At 37.9% G+C, this 18471-nt stretch overlaps 1 protein-coding gene across 46 annotated transcripts in view; it reads right to left on the reverse strand.

The window, feature by feature from the left end:
- The window catches only part of ank3b (ankyrin 3b), a 202948-nt gene that overhangs the window by 101696 nt on the left and 82781 nt on the right, over positions 1–18471 (reverse strand). For 20 of the 46 annotated variants that reach the window (XM_069188963.1, XM_069188961.1, XM_069188955.1 and 17 more), the window contains exon 1: positions 8771–9226. The exons of 6 other annotated variants lie outside the window; for them this stretch is intronic. In XM_069188963.1, the coding sequence (XP_069045064.1) occupies positions 8771–8884 (114 nt within the window). In that variant the 5' untranslated portion in view covers positions 8885–9226. Of the gene's footprint in view, positions 1–8770; positions 9228–18471 lie in introns of those variants that run through there. 20 more of the 46 variants (XM_015346631.2, XM_069188958.1, XM_015346630.2 and 17 more) reach the window with 5 other exon arrangements.

Below are 18471 nucleotides of genomic sequence, written 5' to 3' on the forward strand. Positions count from 1 at the left end.
TCACCCACAGCTCATATGCAGAAGCAGCTCAGTAGTACGGCTGTTTTACTGAGTAGGTGCAAGTTGCGTTTGATTCAGTGTGGGCTCACCCCTCAAATACCATACAGACACCAATCCCTAGTGCCAGTCAGACTTCATTTCCCCACTTCTTGCTTCCTGTCACGCAGAAATGAAAAGTATCTGCTGATAACCTTATGGATATATGCATTTTATTTTTATTAAATAATTCATCACTGAGTGTTAATTAAACCAAGTACACTGTTCCATCAGATAAAATATTATGCAACTGGATACCTATTAAATATATGGCCTGTAAATGTACTGCTGGTCATTCTAGTTGCTGTAATCAGTGGTCTTAACTTTGACATTATTGTATTTCAAGACAAGGGCATTTGTCAAGGTCAAGACAAAAAGGAAAGCTTCAGTGCGAATGGTAGCTTTCTGTTATCACCCGTTCTTATGAAGGAAGGAACAATCAACTTTTCTAGCTATCAATGTACAAAGAAAATTAAGGCTTTCGTTAACAGGATGTAACAGATGATATCTGATGTTACAGCCTGCTTAATACACCAGCAGTACTGTAACTTTTAACATTATAAAGCAAGGCATCTACATTATTTTCCTTTTTAGGAAAAAAGAAGCAAATACATATTTATATATATAAAAGTTATTAATACATAAGTATTCAAAATCTTTGCAGTGGCAGACCTAAATTAATTTAGGTGCACAAAATTACTTAAAAAACCCACAGAATCAGCTGAGTGGTCTTCATCTGTGTGCTTCTATCTCTACAAGGTCCTTCAGTCAGGTGGTCAATTTCAAGCAAAGACTTAACCCAGAGAACTAAGCAGCACTGAGGCATTGCCCATATGAGGCTGCACCTTCCAAACTAGGTAGCTGGACAAGGAGAAAAATGGTTAGGATGCCAACATGAGGCCAAAGGCAACTTCCATCTCCATACTGTATATCCTGGACATTCCACAAAGGGGGCTTCTATTGAACTGGAAAACAAACATCTCCCACATAGGGTTTGCAACAAAGTACCTGACTAATACAAAAAACATGTGGCAAAAGATTTTGTGGTCTGACAAGACAAAATAGGAACTTATTTTGTCTCAATGCAAAGGATTACATCTGACAAAAAACCAACATAGTGCATCACTCATTTTACTGTCAAGCATGTTGGTGGCAGTTACATTACAGCTTTGCTTCTTTATAGCAGGAACGGGGAAGGTTCTCAAGATGGGAACATGGAGGGAAGTGCTACCAAATCTTAGAGGAAAACCAGCTTCAGACATAAAATTACAACAAAATCACCTTTCAGTACGTCAGGGATCCCAAGCACACGGCCAAAGCTACACTACAGTGACCTAAGAATAAGAAAGTGAGTGTCCTTGAGTGGCCCAGGCAAAGACCTGTACTGAATACTATTGAGAATCTGCCAGAAGACTTGAAAACTGTCCATAAGTGATCCCCAAGCAACTTGAGAGAGCCTGAGCAAATCTGCCAAGAAGAATACATCATTTTGTAACTTGATAAAATGAGAAACCATAAGATGGGCCTGAACAATTTTGCAAGGCCCTGTATAGGCAACATTGATGAAAATCAAACCACATTTGATCATTTCACAGCTGTCATACTATGCTATAACCACTCTCCTATACAAATGTATTTGCCAGACATTTTGAACTCTTTATCTGTATTTTACTCATTATATTCTAAAACAACCTCTTCTGTTTCCTACAAAGGAACTACTGTACCTTCTACCAATGACAGGAAACAAGCTATTTCCATTTACATTTTGAGTTAATCATTTTAATCAATTTCATTCATTTTCTAAAACCTTAATTTAGATACAGTGGTATGGTAACAATATACATATAACCTGCCATGTGAAAATGATCATGTACACCTCATCTCTAAATTATTTTTTGTAGATGACAGAAAAACAAGCAAGTAGTGTATGTCTATAATAAAAGTGTCTCATTTCATTTCATCTGAAGTAGCAGACGTTCTGAAAACAGAACTTTCTTTTGTACACTTTATAATCCTGACTGCGAAACATGAAGAAGAAGTTACAGTATAACATATGACATCACGGTCTATTTCAACAGATTCATTCAAACACCTACACGCATCAAACTGTAGCCTCTTAGGTTCTCAGTGAACCAATTTCACAGTGGCCATCTCACCCAGGAACAATAAAAAAATATCTTGTACTAGGTTGCTCCCTGAATATTATCTGCACCCAATAAATAAATAATTGGTGGTGAACACAGTTCAGTCTTCCTAATATTCAAGCAACATCTTAATCACTGGGAGTGACTACAATGGATCTGCCATTCCTTTCTCAGTTGGCAATCCATGATTAACACGGACGCTTTTTGTCCATTTGTCATCATGTGACTGGTTGTTCATACCTGATGGGAGCAGAACAATTGATTTGCTTTGGCCAAGTCACACCAATTGAAATTGATTTACCCACTACAGCCTCCACTTCCACCGTAGGACAAAGAACTGCGCAAGTGAGACGGTGTGCTCAACATCATCTGGAATCCTAATTCAGCACGATGACAGACAAGGAGGGGTTCATTTGTACAAAACGCTATAAGAATGTTTGCAGTCACGTTAGGTGTAAAATTATATATTCATTTTGCATATGCTATGCTAATTGGAGCCCATTACCGTTTCATCACCAAATGCGGATACCATATTGTTTATTGCAAGGTTTACAGCAAGACAGTAATAGACAAATGCACCAGTACTACAGAAATTATGCACTAAGCTGTAATAGAGAAATCTGTTTGGCGGAATCCTTCAGAATAAAGGCTGGTTAGCCTGGTCTCCCTTGGGAGAGAATTCCAACGAGACAGTGCATAATGGCAGCAAGAGTTTTAATCTGCACAGTGAGCACGGGGGCTTCCATACACAAAGGGGGTAATGGTGAGCGAGGAGGAGAGGGGGGGAGGGGGAGGACTGGCGGGTGGCTGAGAAGGGTGTGAAGAATGAGGCCTGCAAAAAAAATCGCAGAGCACGAACGGGGAAAACGCGTAAGAGGGGCAGGGGCTGCGGGGTGCCTGAAGTGAGCGTCGGGCCTGCTCCCAGGTGGGTGGGAGGAGGCAGGCAGCACCACCGAGTGGAAGCACAGCAGTGGCTGATGAATACGCAGCTCTCAGCCCACGGAGAGGAAGAGCACCTCGCGAAAAGCAGCACGGGGGTGGAAGAGGCAAAGACTCGCAGATGAAAGGCAGAGCTCATACATATCTAAATTCATGCAGCACAGGACTTTCTTCTGCAGTGTCGGCCGCCTTTCGGCTTTTTCACACACTCCTTTTATTTTTGGAGCTGTGCATGCTATTTCATGTTGCACTCTCACTTCCTGATGTATTAACGCTGTAATTACACATCCAATTGAATTATTTGAATCATTGGTAGCTTAACCTTCCCGATCTTGTTTTACATCATCCTCAAAGAACTCAAATAATGATGACGTACTGGGGTGTGAATTCCTCTTGATGCAGGCAAGTTTCTTGAGAAACCAACAGTATTTCAAAATAACTTGTCTTTCATTAGGTCCCAAAATACTAATTGTCTCAGAAAAAGATTCTATAAATCCTATTAATAATTTGTAACCAAAGTAATAATGAAGCACGCTCGCAACGCCACATCTAATCGTTGACTTGGAATGTTTCTTTCCACTACAGGGGTTGTAAAAAAGTGAAAAAAAACTTCTATGCTAAAAGAGTGATTGGCACAATCATTGAATTGCTGTCTTCGCTGTAACAATTTGGCCTGTGATAAAAAAATACTTAATATATGGAATGTAATGGGTTTTAGGAAAATAATTCTGTGTGAATTGATATGAGAAATCACAGATAGTAATCAATTAGAATATTCTAAATACATACATTGTATAATCATGAAAATCTATAAAAGCAAGCACTGCAATCTGCTTTGTGCTCCAGTAGCATATTCATGGTAACAGCTCTACAATAAAAATTATTTTGTAATGAGCAACTTCAGAGCAAGACCTTGAACTCAACTCCTAATGTACTCGAGGGTATATAGATAAATGGAAGAACCTTAATTTGTTATATTCAATTTCATTAACTGGAGTGTTGAAAAAATGCTCAAGTGCAATGTGTGTACATACTGAAATCTATATAAGCTGCTTAGATTTTTATTAACTATTCTCAAATATGCCCAGTGGAAAGTGGAGCACTGGACATATTGTAAAGAAATGTGACACAACCTATCCGTTTTGCAAAAGTCTTATGCAGGTACAGTGAACTCAATAAATGTTTATTCATTGTTGGCAAAACATCTAGCTCATTCAAGGACTACTGAATTTAATACAAAGTGCAGCATTGTCTTTGTATATTTCAAAGCTTAAATAATGACAAAGTATAGTTCCCCAAAGCATCGCTCTTCTGTCCCTTGGGCTATAGCCATAGTAAAATTAGTCTAGAGACTCAAAGCAGCAAAATACAGCTCAAGGACTATCAAGCTGAAGGAAGAACGTGGTTTTGGAAATTGCAGACAGGTATACAGTTGCTGGTTCAATGTTGTTTGGATTTAATGCATACTGACCTCCTCAGATGAACTGAAGTGAAGTCAGATGATCCGTTATCTTTTGTGCTGCCACACACAGTATTGACAAGAAAAACACACAGGTGTGAAACCCCTGATCTCCAGCATTTAACTGCAGATGTAGTGAATTTACTGCACTCCATGACCTTTCTATACAAAAAACATTTTCTATAACTTATTTAGTGGATTGGTTAAATTCTCGCAGGGCATTTTCTAAATATGAACCTTAAGCATAAACATTATGTATCAAAAGTGCAGAATCTTTCTGTCAAATCCAGATATTGGTGCTCAGACACAATCTACAAAATGCATTTAATCAATCTCCTTATATCTGTGCATTCAAACCCCCGGTCATAATAGATGCTGGATGATCTGATAAGCCTGCATATAATCAAAGAAAAATATATAAGCTAATGTTTATATATATAAACATTAGCTTGCAGGTAATTGGCATACATTCAGGAAACTTGTTAGTTATCATTTAAAATACAACGCAACCATAAGGATATCACTTTGATGAACAATCACTTTTCTTAAGAACAGAAAACATGAAACATGAACCTCACCTGCACAAACGTTTACCAACTTTAAATTTGTCTGATCATAGCATTGGTATGGACAGTGTCACCTCATAACATTATTTTCATCACTTGAGGAACTAATACCTCTTTTCAGTTTTACTAACACTGTTATGAACATTAGCAGAATAATCATTGTTACAGTAGTAGAACCAGCATTCAGTTCAGTTAATTTAAAATGCATACATTTGTGTTATTCTTTCTATTTACATTTTGAATACATACTTTGCAAATCAGCAGTAATTCATGAGCAATTTTATTCATCCACTTGACACCTACTGTATGAAAGGAAAAAGCAACATTGCAAAAGCTAAACAATTTGAGGACAAATTAAACATTTGGAGTAGTCATTTTTTTCTTTTATAATCTATGCATTTGAAATAGTCATTTGTTTAATAGCTCGGCTTACTGCTGCAGCCCCCTTCCCTTATGGTGAGAATGAGGACTTGCACACACTCTCCTCCAACAAGTGCACTTTTCTGAGCCATTTGGTATTTGAAATACTGCAAGCTCAACAATGCTCTACCAGAGAGTTAACAGTGATTGGAGGAGCAGTGCATCTCACAGTGACATCACTGCAAGTTAGCAGGTACCCAGTAGGACCAGTAGGGAAACCCTGGGTGACATAAATGTACCTAACCCCAGCTGTGTGGACTATGTGATTCAACCCATCCTTCAAGCAAATACCTTGCCTAATACTGCCTAAGCCACACAGCAGCCCTCGAAGACACGTTTCTTCTAATTGTGAGTTAGTTTCACAAGCTTGAAAAGAAGGGAATGTTTTTTAAATTTAAAATTCTCCATTTAAAGATGAGGAATCAAAGATGGACAGAGCTATTGTTGATGGTTCACTGGGAAGAATACAGTGTGATGCAGCCAGAGGGCACATTTAAGAAAGGATTTCAAATACTCATCCTTTTTTGGAATTTAGAATTCTGTAAAAGTTAGCATTTCTCTTCTGGTTCTCTGTGTATGGGGGAAATAGTGTAAGGATGTTGGCCAAACAGAATGCTTAGTTGTTTTACAATGACAATGCACCCCAGACAGTAGTATAGATTTTTCAGGGCTGGTATTGAGCGTGACACCTGATATGCCAGTTTTCCCAACTGTAGCAACAGCTGGATTAAACCGAACCTTGCTGTCAGAAGCTAACCTGGAGAAAAACAGCTGTATCTTTCATACTTCAAGATGTAAACACAGGCCTTTTCGATAGTGTGGTGTAATGAAGCCATCGCAGGGTTCAGAGAAAAATGAGATTCCATCCATGGGCATTTAACTATATTCTCCTTAATAAATTTGAGACTAAAAATAATTTAAAAGCAAGATATCTCATCTACAAGCTGACTTCATCTTTTAATCACCTTTATGCTGTTTATGATAATCCACTGCAATCAGAGAAAGGCCCATTTACTGCTTATCAATTGCTGAGGACAAGGCCAATTTGCTTGTAACGTTTATGCTTAAAACAAGTCTACAAAAGCGATACAGGAATATTCAAACAACTTAACGATCAATAAGTAGCATCTTCTGGACACTGTGTCTTTTCCTGGAAACTTCCTGCATTGCATACAACTCTATAAATGATTAATTTACACATTAAGCAGTGAGCAACTTACAGGAATAAACCCATTGTAACTGAATCAAGCTGCCATGTCCATTATTCAATTTCCAGTATATATTAAGGAAACCCAATCCAACCAGCTTTCACCCCATTCATCGCTGTTCAGTGTAAGTGAAGCAAAGAGAGCAGTGCTGAGATTTAAAGACCCTGTTGGCAGGACAAAGGAGTGCTCCCACCAGGCCAATAATGGCCAAAAGGGACTGCCCCTTTTAAAGAAACCCTCACTGGATGCATGCATACATGCTACTTGTGGAGTGACTGAAGTCCACCAATAAGATGTACTGTATATCGCAATTCCACAGTTATGTATATTCATGCATATATAATAAGAAATAGAGATGGTGTTATTTTATATACCGTATATAAACATACTCCTATTGTATAGTAACATGTCATTTGCTACGTTCAACAGTGGAGGAGGGTGATGCACAGGTATTAAATATGAAACATTCAAGCCATTCATTAAACAAGTAAGGTTCAGTCTCCATCCAAAACCAATACTTAAACAAATTTGCTATCCTTCTGTAATGAACTTGAGCACTGGGCCATATTACATAATCATTTACCCACACTCACATATATTGTATATATCATTTAAACAATACTGTCTGTACAGTACAAAGAAAAAGCCATTTGGCTTATAGTTGTCAAATGGCATTCAAGGCTTTTTTTAAAAAAAAAGAACAGCCAAGATAATAAGCCAAGTGAAAATCGTTACAGTCCACTTCGCCTTACAGTAGCTGTTGTTTTAAGTCTTGGCATTAAGTGATGGTTGATGATGCTAATGTGCAGGATTTTAGATTTGCTGTGATATAAAACTGCAAGAATGTCAAAGAACAAGGACAAACTCAGGGGGAAAAACTTACCTTGTCTGCTTCACAATTAGAGAAAAATGATTGGAAAATATAATTCTCCCTTTTTGGAGCAAATTACAGGAATGTCTCTTGTTGGGAATTTCGTTATACTATCTTTTAGAAGATCTTGATTAACTAGTACTGTATGTGTGAGATTACTGTGAGAGACAAACAATAAGGCATCAATAGGGAGAAATATAAAGATTATTATTGTAAAACGTAAAATCTTTTAAGAAATAATCTGTTAGCATCTAATTCATCACTTGAAGCTTCTGATTTTCTTATTTTGTCTGCTTCTTATTTTCATTTGTGAAAATAATAACCTTTTGTAAAAACTGAAATGTTATTGAAGGACAAGCTGTAAAAACCTTAATAACCCATTGCCTTCTGGCTATTCCATCAAAATATTAATTGTAAAACATATCCATTTCCATGAAAGACTGCACTGAATACAATCCATTTGTATTTCAATTTTAATTCAATAAGTATTTTGGATTACAACAAGTGCGGAAGGACATAAAAGACAAGAGATGTCTTAGCCTCTCGTTTCATAAAGGTACAACTACAGATTGGACATTACTATAAGACATGCATGTACTTAAAATGTTTTTAGCCAAAAATTGTATTCCAAGCAGAAAGTCAATTTCATTTTCAAAACAAAGCAATGACTTTCCGTACATCATATTTGCATCAGAAAAAATCCCAAACCTTACTATGCACAGTTACTAGCCCCCATTAAATAAAGACTAGTGCCTCAGAACAATTATACGACAAACACATGCCTGTGCCATAAATATAACCATGGCCATATGATTGATTTAAAAGCTAAGTTTAACCTTGTTGATGAAGCACCTCCTGCACCATCACTGCAGTCCACTATGTTGCTAATTAAGCAGGTGAAATTCCTAAGTGATGCATGCCAATCAGTGCGAATGAAAGAGCTGCACATGCATGAAAACGTATTAACCCTTAAACAAAGGAATCACCCCCAGTACTGATACCCAGCACATGCACGGTGCTGTCCATTCCCCAGTGAGAGCCCCGGTGAGCGTGCTGGTGTCAAAATTAAAACAAAGGAATGCAGTACTGTGAGGCATGCTCCAAGATGAAAAGATGAGCCAAGATACCTTTTTCTTTCGTTCCCGGGACCGCTTCCTGATCTTTTTCTTCTCCTTCTCTTCCTCTGCTGTATTAAGGTCAAAATCCCTGTTTTTCTTCAGCTGGGAAGCTGCATGAGCCATAATGAAAAACTAAGGTATCCTTTGAAACGGAGTGACTATGGGGTGGGGGTGGGGGTAAGGGGGGGGGGAGGTAAGGATCCTTCTAAAGACAGAAGCAGGAGAAAGAAAGAAAAAATCTCTTTGCTTTTTATGTCACCAACTGCAAGCTAGCCAGGAGAAAGATGCTGGAGGCAAGCATCACCACTGCAGGAGCTACCAGTTTCTAGGGAAACCACATTTTCCCTTTTGTTGATTTCTTCATATTCCTCTAGTCTTCACCTGAAACCACACAACAATGCAGCCATGCTCAAGCATTAATATGATGATAAAGAAAGCTGGGACAGAGGAGGCTGTATCACGGCTGTATCCTTTGCCACCAGCTGGAAGTGCCTATGTCAGTGGAGGGATAGGGGGGGATGCTCCCAATGGCGATTGTGTGCAGATTAGCATACGCAAGGAGGGGAAGACGCGTGCCAGCAATACGCCCACAGCGTTAAACCTCAGAGGTGGCTTTTACTGCGATTGTCCGAGATTAAACACAACCTGTACAAAAAGAAAGCAATGCTACTATACAACAGCCAGCCCTACTAGAAAAGGAAAAATGGTCTTGCTGGGCTTTACTGCTGATGCTGACAAAAAGGCAATTTAAAATAAAAATTCCTTTTCTTTTTTTTTTTTGCTGGCTCTGGATCTGAGTGTGGTGCACTTACACTATTCCCCGAGTCAGACACTGAACTCTTTATGCTGTACATTGCAGGGCAGGGCATTTACGCACAGGGGGCACACAAGTAGAGAAAGTTCTTTTGTATTGGCAACCTAATCGCTTACTGTTTATGGGACTGTAAAGAGTGAAACAAAACAGGCTGATAACAGCCACTGCTGCATTTTCTTGTCTATTTTTTTTTATGGGTCAAACAAAAGGAAGTATGTGTTAAAGCTAATTGTTTGTTTGTATGCCATTTTTAATACTAGCATAGCCTTTTTGCGCCTTGGATCATTTCTATCATCCAAATTTTCTCTATTTTACCACCTGAGTCCTCTGTGGCAGACTGCAGCTGTTGAATATTAATGGTGGGTGGGACGAATCCTCAGCTGAAGCCCGTTTCGACTGGATTGTCTGCAAGTGTACGCCAGATACAAGCAATCGCAAATTCACTACGCAATATTGTCACCTGATTTTAAAGCTACACACAGAAACTTACAGGAATGAACAGTTCCCACAGTGTGGCGTTCCATTCCTTGCGACACTGCATTGGGCTTGTAGATGGAGCGATGCACAAAACTGTTAGGAAATCCCTTTTTTGTACAGAAGAAGCAATGAGAAAAATTGGCACCATGTGAAAGACAGGACCCTCAGTCACGCATCATCGATTGTCACATTACACACAATTTAAATTTTGTTGCTAGGCAAAGCCTAATGGCAGTTTTGCTGGAGGTGTTTTTTTTAGGAAACCTGAAACGTGCTCAAAAGGGTTATTGCATGAACAGAAATGTGCAAAGAACCCAGAAGAATTGTCATTATTTTTAAATGCAAGAAAGCCAACAATAATCTTGCCCATCTTAGACAGCATATCAGATTTGTTTCTTTTGAGCACATGAATTGAGTACATAGAGTAGTGCATAGATGTAACATCAGACTGCGCCACTTTGCTTCTTAACAGAATGGAAGAGGAAAAATGAAAGAAAATTAAAATCTAAAATGGTAGAAACCTTACATAAGGTTGTTCTTAAGAATGACTTGAAAAGGAAAGGGTCTTCTTTACAAATTATAAAGTGGAACAGTGACCTATTTTCAAATGAATGTACATTGTATTGTAATGCACTAATTTGCAGTAGACAGTATTTTAAATATATTAAATGTGGAAATAATAAAAAAGGCTTGATTCCATGGCCATTTTTGTGTGGAATATAAGAGTATAAGAAATGTTTGCTAATCCAAAAGGAGGCTAAAATAGCTGGCACTGATTTGAGTAACTAACTGATCTAAGCATCTCATCCAGATAAAAGAAGCCACGGTATCGGCTTCAATAACTTGGCAGGGTAAACATGCCTGTTGTGGTTTTGGGTTCAACAACATCGCCATGTGGAAATGTATGAAGAGCTCCTTTAGTATGTCAAATAATGTCAGAAGACCAATGGTTATAATGAGCATTTTGCTGATGGAGACAGAAGAACAGCCATCTGGACAAACCATAACTGAGCATGCCACCTTGAGGTATCTGTTCCATTTAAACATACTGTAGGTACAGTACATTTCAGCATTGTGACCTTTCCTCAGTCAGCAGTAGCTTCACCTTCAATATCTGCTGTTCGCACACATTGTAACTCTGATGTTACTCAAGTGCATGTTACAGTCAGATGCAGTTCCAGCTACTGCAAACTGAAAATGCAAATAAGAACTGAGAACAATGTCTAAAAGAACACTAGGGTTCAAGCACCAGGACCTTGATACTTAGAATGATGTGTAATGCTGAGGATTACACTGGGAGAGGGGATGACTAGACAGTTTTCCTTCTATGCACTGGGAGTTAAAGAAGAGAGGGAGTCACGATTCACTGCTGCCATGTTTATTAGAACTCCTTCTACAGTAATCACTGACATGCCTTTGTATCAAAATAATAATATTAATTCACTCCACACCGAATGGCATGCTGGGTTGTAGGACTGTATCACATAGGATAATCAATGATTTAATCAAGTTAGTTATGGGCACAAAATCCTAAAATGGTCTGTGACTTTAATAAACCTGGCTTTGTTTTCTCAGACAAAATTAACTGTCTACATGGTCAATAAAATCAGTTAACCTATCATTTATATTTTCGATGATTTTACAGAATTTGAGCAGTTACAGTGTTTCTGCTTCATATGCACAAGAAAACAGAACTGGATCAGTAATAAACAGTGTCCTAATACAGGGGTTCCCAGCCCTGGTCCCAGTGGAAAACTGTCTACTGGTTTTCATTCCAGCTCAGCTCAAAATCCCCTCTGCTATATGATGACTTAGTCCTGAGTGTGAAAAATACCCTACTTTAAGGATACTCTTCCCAACACATAGAAAGTTCACACAGAAAGTTCTGTAGCCTCTCCTAAATTTTACTGCTGTTGTTTATGACTAGAACAGCTCCTAATAGCTGCTCAATTGATAATGAGCAGACAGGTGGGATTGGCACAACTCAGAAACACCGGATTCAATCATATTGTTTCCACCAACATTAGGGTACAGAGCTGTAAGCAGTCTTTCTTCAAGTTGCTTACCCTTATTTCTACACTTACTAGAATTATTCACAGCTGAGAATAATGTAACAAACACTCCTACAATTAGTGTTTTCGTTCCTACTGAGGAATCCCAGGTGGTTACATTTCAGGCAGCACAGCCGAACGAGAACTGAACCTCTCTGAACCTCAGAAATCAGTGCAGTACAATATCCCCCAAAAAGAAAACTGAAAGAGAACCCTTTCAGAATAAAAACTGAAATCCACTGGGCTGTGATTAAGACCTTGCAGAAGACAGAGGGATACCCCAGGATTACAGTTAGGAACCCCAGTTCATTATTTGTACTACCAGGTAAAGTGTTAGCAGAGTGCAAGAGAAGCTTGTACAGAATGATTCAGGCAAAGCTGCAATAAAAAAATAACTAAAAGGCGTACAATGGAATGACTCAGGGAGCAACATGAACAAAGAACCCAATAGAGAAACTATAATTTAAGGATTTTAGACCTAAATATTATCTAAGTTTGCAAAGTTAACGTTCAAGTACAGCAAACGTTATGTGATGTGATGTGGTAAACGGAAATAGCTGATCATTGCTTAATGACTCACATTCCATTTATAAAACAGTTAGGATTGTACGGTCGTTTACAGGAGCAAGAAACAAATAAAAGAGCTATAAGTGTATCCTCAACAGTCTCATTCAGGAAATTAAATTAAATAATTTAATAACACAGAATGTCATTTATTTTCAAAGATCCTAATAGGTTTGTTTAGTGGAGAGACTGCAGTTTTGAAGTTCATATGCAAATCTTTAAATGACTACCAAACACTGCATCATAAAACTTGACATATTAACACTAACCATTTCATTTTCTTACTAGAACTAGTATGAGGTGCTACCTCGTTGCCTCACCCAGTGCTCTGGGGCTCAACTTATAAAACACATGCAAGAGCCAAGGGGAACACGTTCAGGTTCTCCCATGTCAAGCAATATGAGAAAGGGGATTCTTTGAATTCTGTACAAATCTGGTCTGCTCTAAAAAAGGAACTTGAAAAGGTACGTACAATATTGGAATTGGGTAATTTGTTTTTTTTTAGTGTAAGATGAGATGCATTAGAAAGCCAATGAAAAAAACCTCCAAACAACCCGCCTACACTATACTCAACACTACTACAGAGAATACTAGATGCTACTGTCTAAGACTACTGGTCTCAGGCCAATAGGCTGTTCCAGGCATTGATTTTTTCTGGGTGCATTTCACCTCCTCACAAGGCTGTATGCCAGGTATATATACTGTAATTGCAGCTCATTTTCTAAGCTGGTAATAAAAATGTGTCAAGTGTGTGATTGTCCTCTGCTTGGAACCGTTTGCTCTCATATTCTCTGACAAAAAAAGCTATGCCACTCTGACCTCAACTATTTTTTGACTTCTAAGACAAACCACATTCTCATTACTCCAGTATCTAAAACCTCAGAAATGTCACACTTTAAAAATAAATTTGCTTTACCCAGTTCTTTTTTGTAAATACAAACAGAACAAGGTTTCTAAACTACTGATTTACTAGTATTTCCACATTCGGTAAGAACTATTGTGTATTGAGAATTTTGTGGTATCTCATAAGAATAACCTACAAGTGGTTTCTAGGTTTCTTGCTAGGCATCCCAACTTGGCAGTAGTTTCCTGACCGCATGTTAACGTAGCCTTTGTAAGACTCTTTACCAAAATCTAACAATCCATTTACTAACCGCTTTATCCCATACAGGGCTGCGGGGGAGGCAGAGCCTATCCTGGCAAGCAATGGGCACAGATCAGGATACAGGGCAGACCAACACAAACACACACACTCACACCAAGGCTTCCCAGAATCCAGTTATCCTACCAGCAAGCGTTCAGAAGGGAGGAAACCCATGTGAAAACGGGGAGAACGTACAAACTCTACTCGGATAGCACCCCGGTCCTGGTCCGGAGCCGAACCAGGGAAATATTGTAAACCACAGTGCCGCCCCTCTTTGTCATGTTAATTAATTTAATTTCTGTTTTTGTCACCAGAACCCTAAAACATAATATTTACTTCCCCATTAATACACTTCTGAAATGATGCAAATTCTCTGTACCAGAGATCCTAGGGCCATTCAGTCAGAAAATATATTTAGCACCTAAATAATGAAGAGATGTTTAACACTCCTTAGCAGATTTGTTTTGGGCAAATTATATTGAAAAAAAACAGAATTTATAATAAAATAATCGGTGAAACAGTAAAAAAAATAAAGACAAGATCATATTAAATTAACTGGCTCAGAACCTTTGTGGATAAAATGACTTTTGGTTGTATGTGCTGTTTCTTCCAGATGAGCCAGCTATCCAGGCAGAGCAGAGAGGAGAGTTTAGGGACGCACTGATACCGCACTGCATGACTGAGTTATGAGATTGAGCTAGATAACGGATATAAACTGTGCTGCAGCTGAGACACAGTACCACACGGACAAATGTGATTCAATTATTTAGTTACTATATTTCTAATAAAAAGGAGGTCAGTCCATCAGTTGGTGGAGATAATTTAAGTGACTGAAAAATAGACTGAATATTTACAACACATTAGAGAATTTAATCAAGTAAATCCTTTCTAAATTGTATTTGTAAGACCGTCTTAAGTAGCTTTTTTTATTTTTACAAACGTTTGAAACTATGAAATTGAACCTTTGCTGAGGTTAAAGTTACAAATACTGTTTGAGTTATGAGTTAATTTGTCTTTGTTCCACATAGATAAAGCACATATCATATTACACCCAAAGGAATAAATACAGATGTCAATACAATGATTATGATCTGCTGTACCCATAATACCAACACCAATATCTTCCTTAATCTGAAAAAGAAAAAAAAACATTGTCAACAACATTGGTTGTTACTATAAAGACCCTGCATACACTTCCTTGAAAATATTTTGTGCTGAACATAGGCCAAGAATAAGTAGGTTGATATGAGGAAAGACTGTCTATAAATAGAAGGCATTTCTGGCAGTGTTCAGACAAGTGAAGTTAAACAGTGTAAACTGTAATTTTAAAATGCAAGAAGCAGGGGTAATTCTGCATATATTCTTTTAAGAAAAACAATGAAATGCAGGTGTAGAGTACAGTGGCTATCCAGAGATGGTGTTTTATCTCTCCGTTAAATGACAATATTTTAAACTTTCATGTAAAAAAATGCTTATCATCATTTCTACACATCAAGGAGATTTTCGCAGGAAAGGAAATCGGTCTTAACATGCAGTTCAATGAGGGTTGTATCACAAACCTCCTACAACATATCAAATGTCCCACTGCCATATCTGCTACTTCACCAACTGACCACATAACAACTTCAAATAACATAATTACTCACAGTAACCAATAAGCTAAAGAAAAAACAAGGCTTTATTTTACAACCTGTTTTCAAATGCATCTGATCTGTGTACATACAGTACAGTAATAAATTACAAACAAATGTGAAATAATATTATTATAATGGTATAACAATTAAATGTTTCCACATCCATTCCCATTTTCCAAACAAAAGAATGGCATTTCAAAGCTTACAGGTATGTGCTTTGCTAATTTCTGTAGGCAACTAACCATTTCTTTGCACTGCATCATTATCATAAAAGCTTTCCCAGCAATAGCTAAAGGTACCAGTGTTACAGCAGGAAATATGGATTCAGCTGAAACACACAGTCCTCATTAAGAAATACCAGCATTTGGGTTTTGACACGTGCCTACTTGAAAAGAAAAATAATACTCTATATAATTTACAGCATCACACTGCTGGCTTGATACTGTATGTTTGTCGTTAAAATGGGGTGGGGGGTACTTCCAAAAACATATGTTATGCCCCTGAAGTAAAAAGCTATCACAGGTCATGTTACCCATTTACCTATCTTCACTTCTGTAGACAACAAGGGAAGATACAGTAACAAACCTATAGTCACAAGTCTACAGTGAGCTATGAGCACAGAAAACAATGAAATGGGAACAGTTCTAACAAACCAGACTGAAACAAAGTAAAAAAGCAGACACTTAAGAAAAAAGAACTCAGACTAATGCAGAGCAGTACACCTTCAATCCTCTGATATTAACAAATTCTGAATCCCACTCTAGATATTATATTGCTGGGTAGACAAAGTTCAATTTGATCGACCAACCATCTTTTCATTCCATATTTTATTAAAATTCAAGATTCTTCTGTTCACTTGCTAACACTTAAGGTCAGCTTGTTGAGCATCCAGATGCGATGTGTTCGAGACAGGATACCAAACACAAACGTGCATGTAAATGACACATAATAAACTATCGCATGCCAAATAGGTATGGCCTATACTACTGTACAAATCCTTTGGCTTTGATCAAGTATACAGATTTAAACCTTTTTTAAGACTTGATTTTATTCAGAGAAAGGTGAATACACTTTATTTAGTGATTTGCAGGGTTTCACTGACTTTTTCTATATTATTATATTAAATGTGGTTTGTAAAAGAAGAAGGAACACCAGGAAAACTGGAAATAGTTTTTAGTCTTCATCATGGAAACTTCCTGCTCTACATGAGCTGAAAGCAGGAAACACTTAAAATACTCCCTAAACCACACAGGCAGCCAGTGCAAGAGGGGAGTTACTGCATATGCTTGACAAAGTAGTTTTTAAGTTGCATACCAGACACAGAATTCTGGCCTATTTAGTACTTTACATGATACTCCAGTAATTAAGCCCATTCAGTACTCTAATATTTCACCACTAAATAAGAAGAGCAAGGACCTTAACCAATCACATTTGTGCAAACGGAAAATATATTGTTTTGATTCTCCTAATAATATGCACTTCAAATGTAACACCAAGTAACTTCCATCAAGGATTTTCTGAAGCAGCTTCAGCAAAAGGACTAAAATCAAGCTTTGTGAAGCTCATGCTGGGGGTACTGTATATGAACAGCAGTATGGAGTTGTGATGAGGGTTCTGGGCTCTTTAGTAGAAGATTGTGGGTTCAAATCCCTGGTGAGCAAAAAACTTTGTGAAGACTCTTTCAGTACAATGTCCAGATATACTGTATAAACAAATATATATGCAAGTTTCTTTTGATGAAAGTGTCATCCCAGTAAATTAATAACAACCTTGTTCTTGTCACAGTTTAGCTTATGGAATTACCATGGCTTCCATATTTGAATATTTACACACCCATTTGTAAAGAAGCAGTAGTAGTGTTTCTTTTGTCTGGAAGCATCAAACAGAGTTCATTATGCCAATTAGTCTGACCAAAAGGAACACAGAAATACTTTACAGCAAAGGTTCCAACATACTGTAGAGCCCTGTGAAACACCCTGTGTCTGCCAAGCTTTACAAATTCTCTCCCAGGAGCAAATATGAACCAAACCTTTCAAAAGTTGCACTTAAATTCAGAACGAGAAGAATTTAAAGTGGCCCAGTCCAAAGAAAACTGGAAATACTGTACGGTGGTAGTTACACATTTGAGGCTCAAGGTTAGGTTTGTGATGGTGTGATGGTTTTAAACTTGAAACCTTCAAGAACCAGACCAGATTTCAGACTCTCAAGGCAGTCAAGAGAGGGGGATTTCATCATGATTATAGGTGGAGCGATCAGTACTCGGTTATTAATATTATGTTTTGTTTTCTAGAGTGAGGTATAGCAGATTGGATTTGTATTATCTGGTCTGTGCATTTTATTGATGGTAGAGGAGAGGACTGCAGGATTACTGTAACCCCTCTCAATAAGGCTGAAAGAGAAGGAGGATCTCGGTACTTTAAACACATCCCTATAGGCCTGATGTAACAGTAATGGGTACAGAGTGAATGCACTTAAAATAGGTTTGTATTATGGTAATGGGACTGAGTGAGTCTGCAGTTTCAAATGGATTGCCTTCTGCAAAAGAACATAAATCAAAGCTGGAGTAAAATTAAGTTTTTTTCATATTAATGGAAAAAGTGCTAGAGAAAGTATTCAGTAGGTGACCCTGGAGTATTAAAATCATCAAAACGTCTGTTTTCTACTTTGCCCTAAGACTGAACATGTGATCAGTCTGCAGGCAATGGTGACACACTGGCTGGGGAAATAATCTCTCCCCTGACGGCAGAGAAACTGGTTTAATTCAATCTGTGAGGAAGAGCCTGTAATATTCACCACCTGCAATGTTTTTACTATTTACTGTACATGGTGTGTATACAAGAGTTTTCTCCTTAGAAAAACCACGTATAAATAATGCAGAACACAAAAGAGATCGCCATTCGGCTGTGCTGACACACAAAGAGAGAAAAAAGACACTAACACTGGTGCTGTGCAAAACTAAGTTTTCCCTTGTTATTACATGGTTCCACATGGGATTTTACTGTACATTCTGTTGTATCCTGCCATGT

This window comes from Lepisosteus oculatus, chromosome 4 (genome assembly GCF_040954835.1).
Source record: "Lepisosteus oculatus isolate fLepOcu1 chromosome 4, fLepOcu1.hap2, whole genome shotgun sequence".
Classification (NCBI taxonomy): domain Eukaryota; kingdom Metazoa; phylum Chordata; class Actinopteri; order Semionotiformes; family Lepisosteidae; genus Lepisosteus; species Lepisosteus oculatus.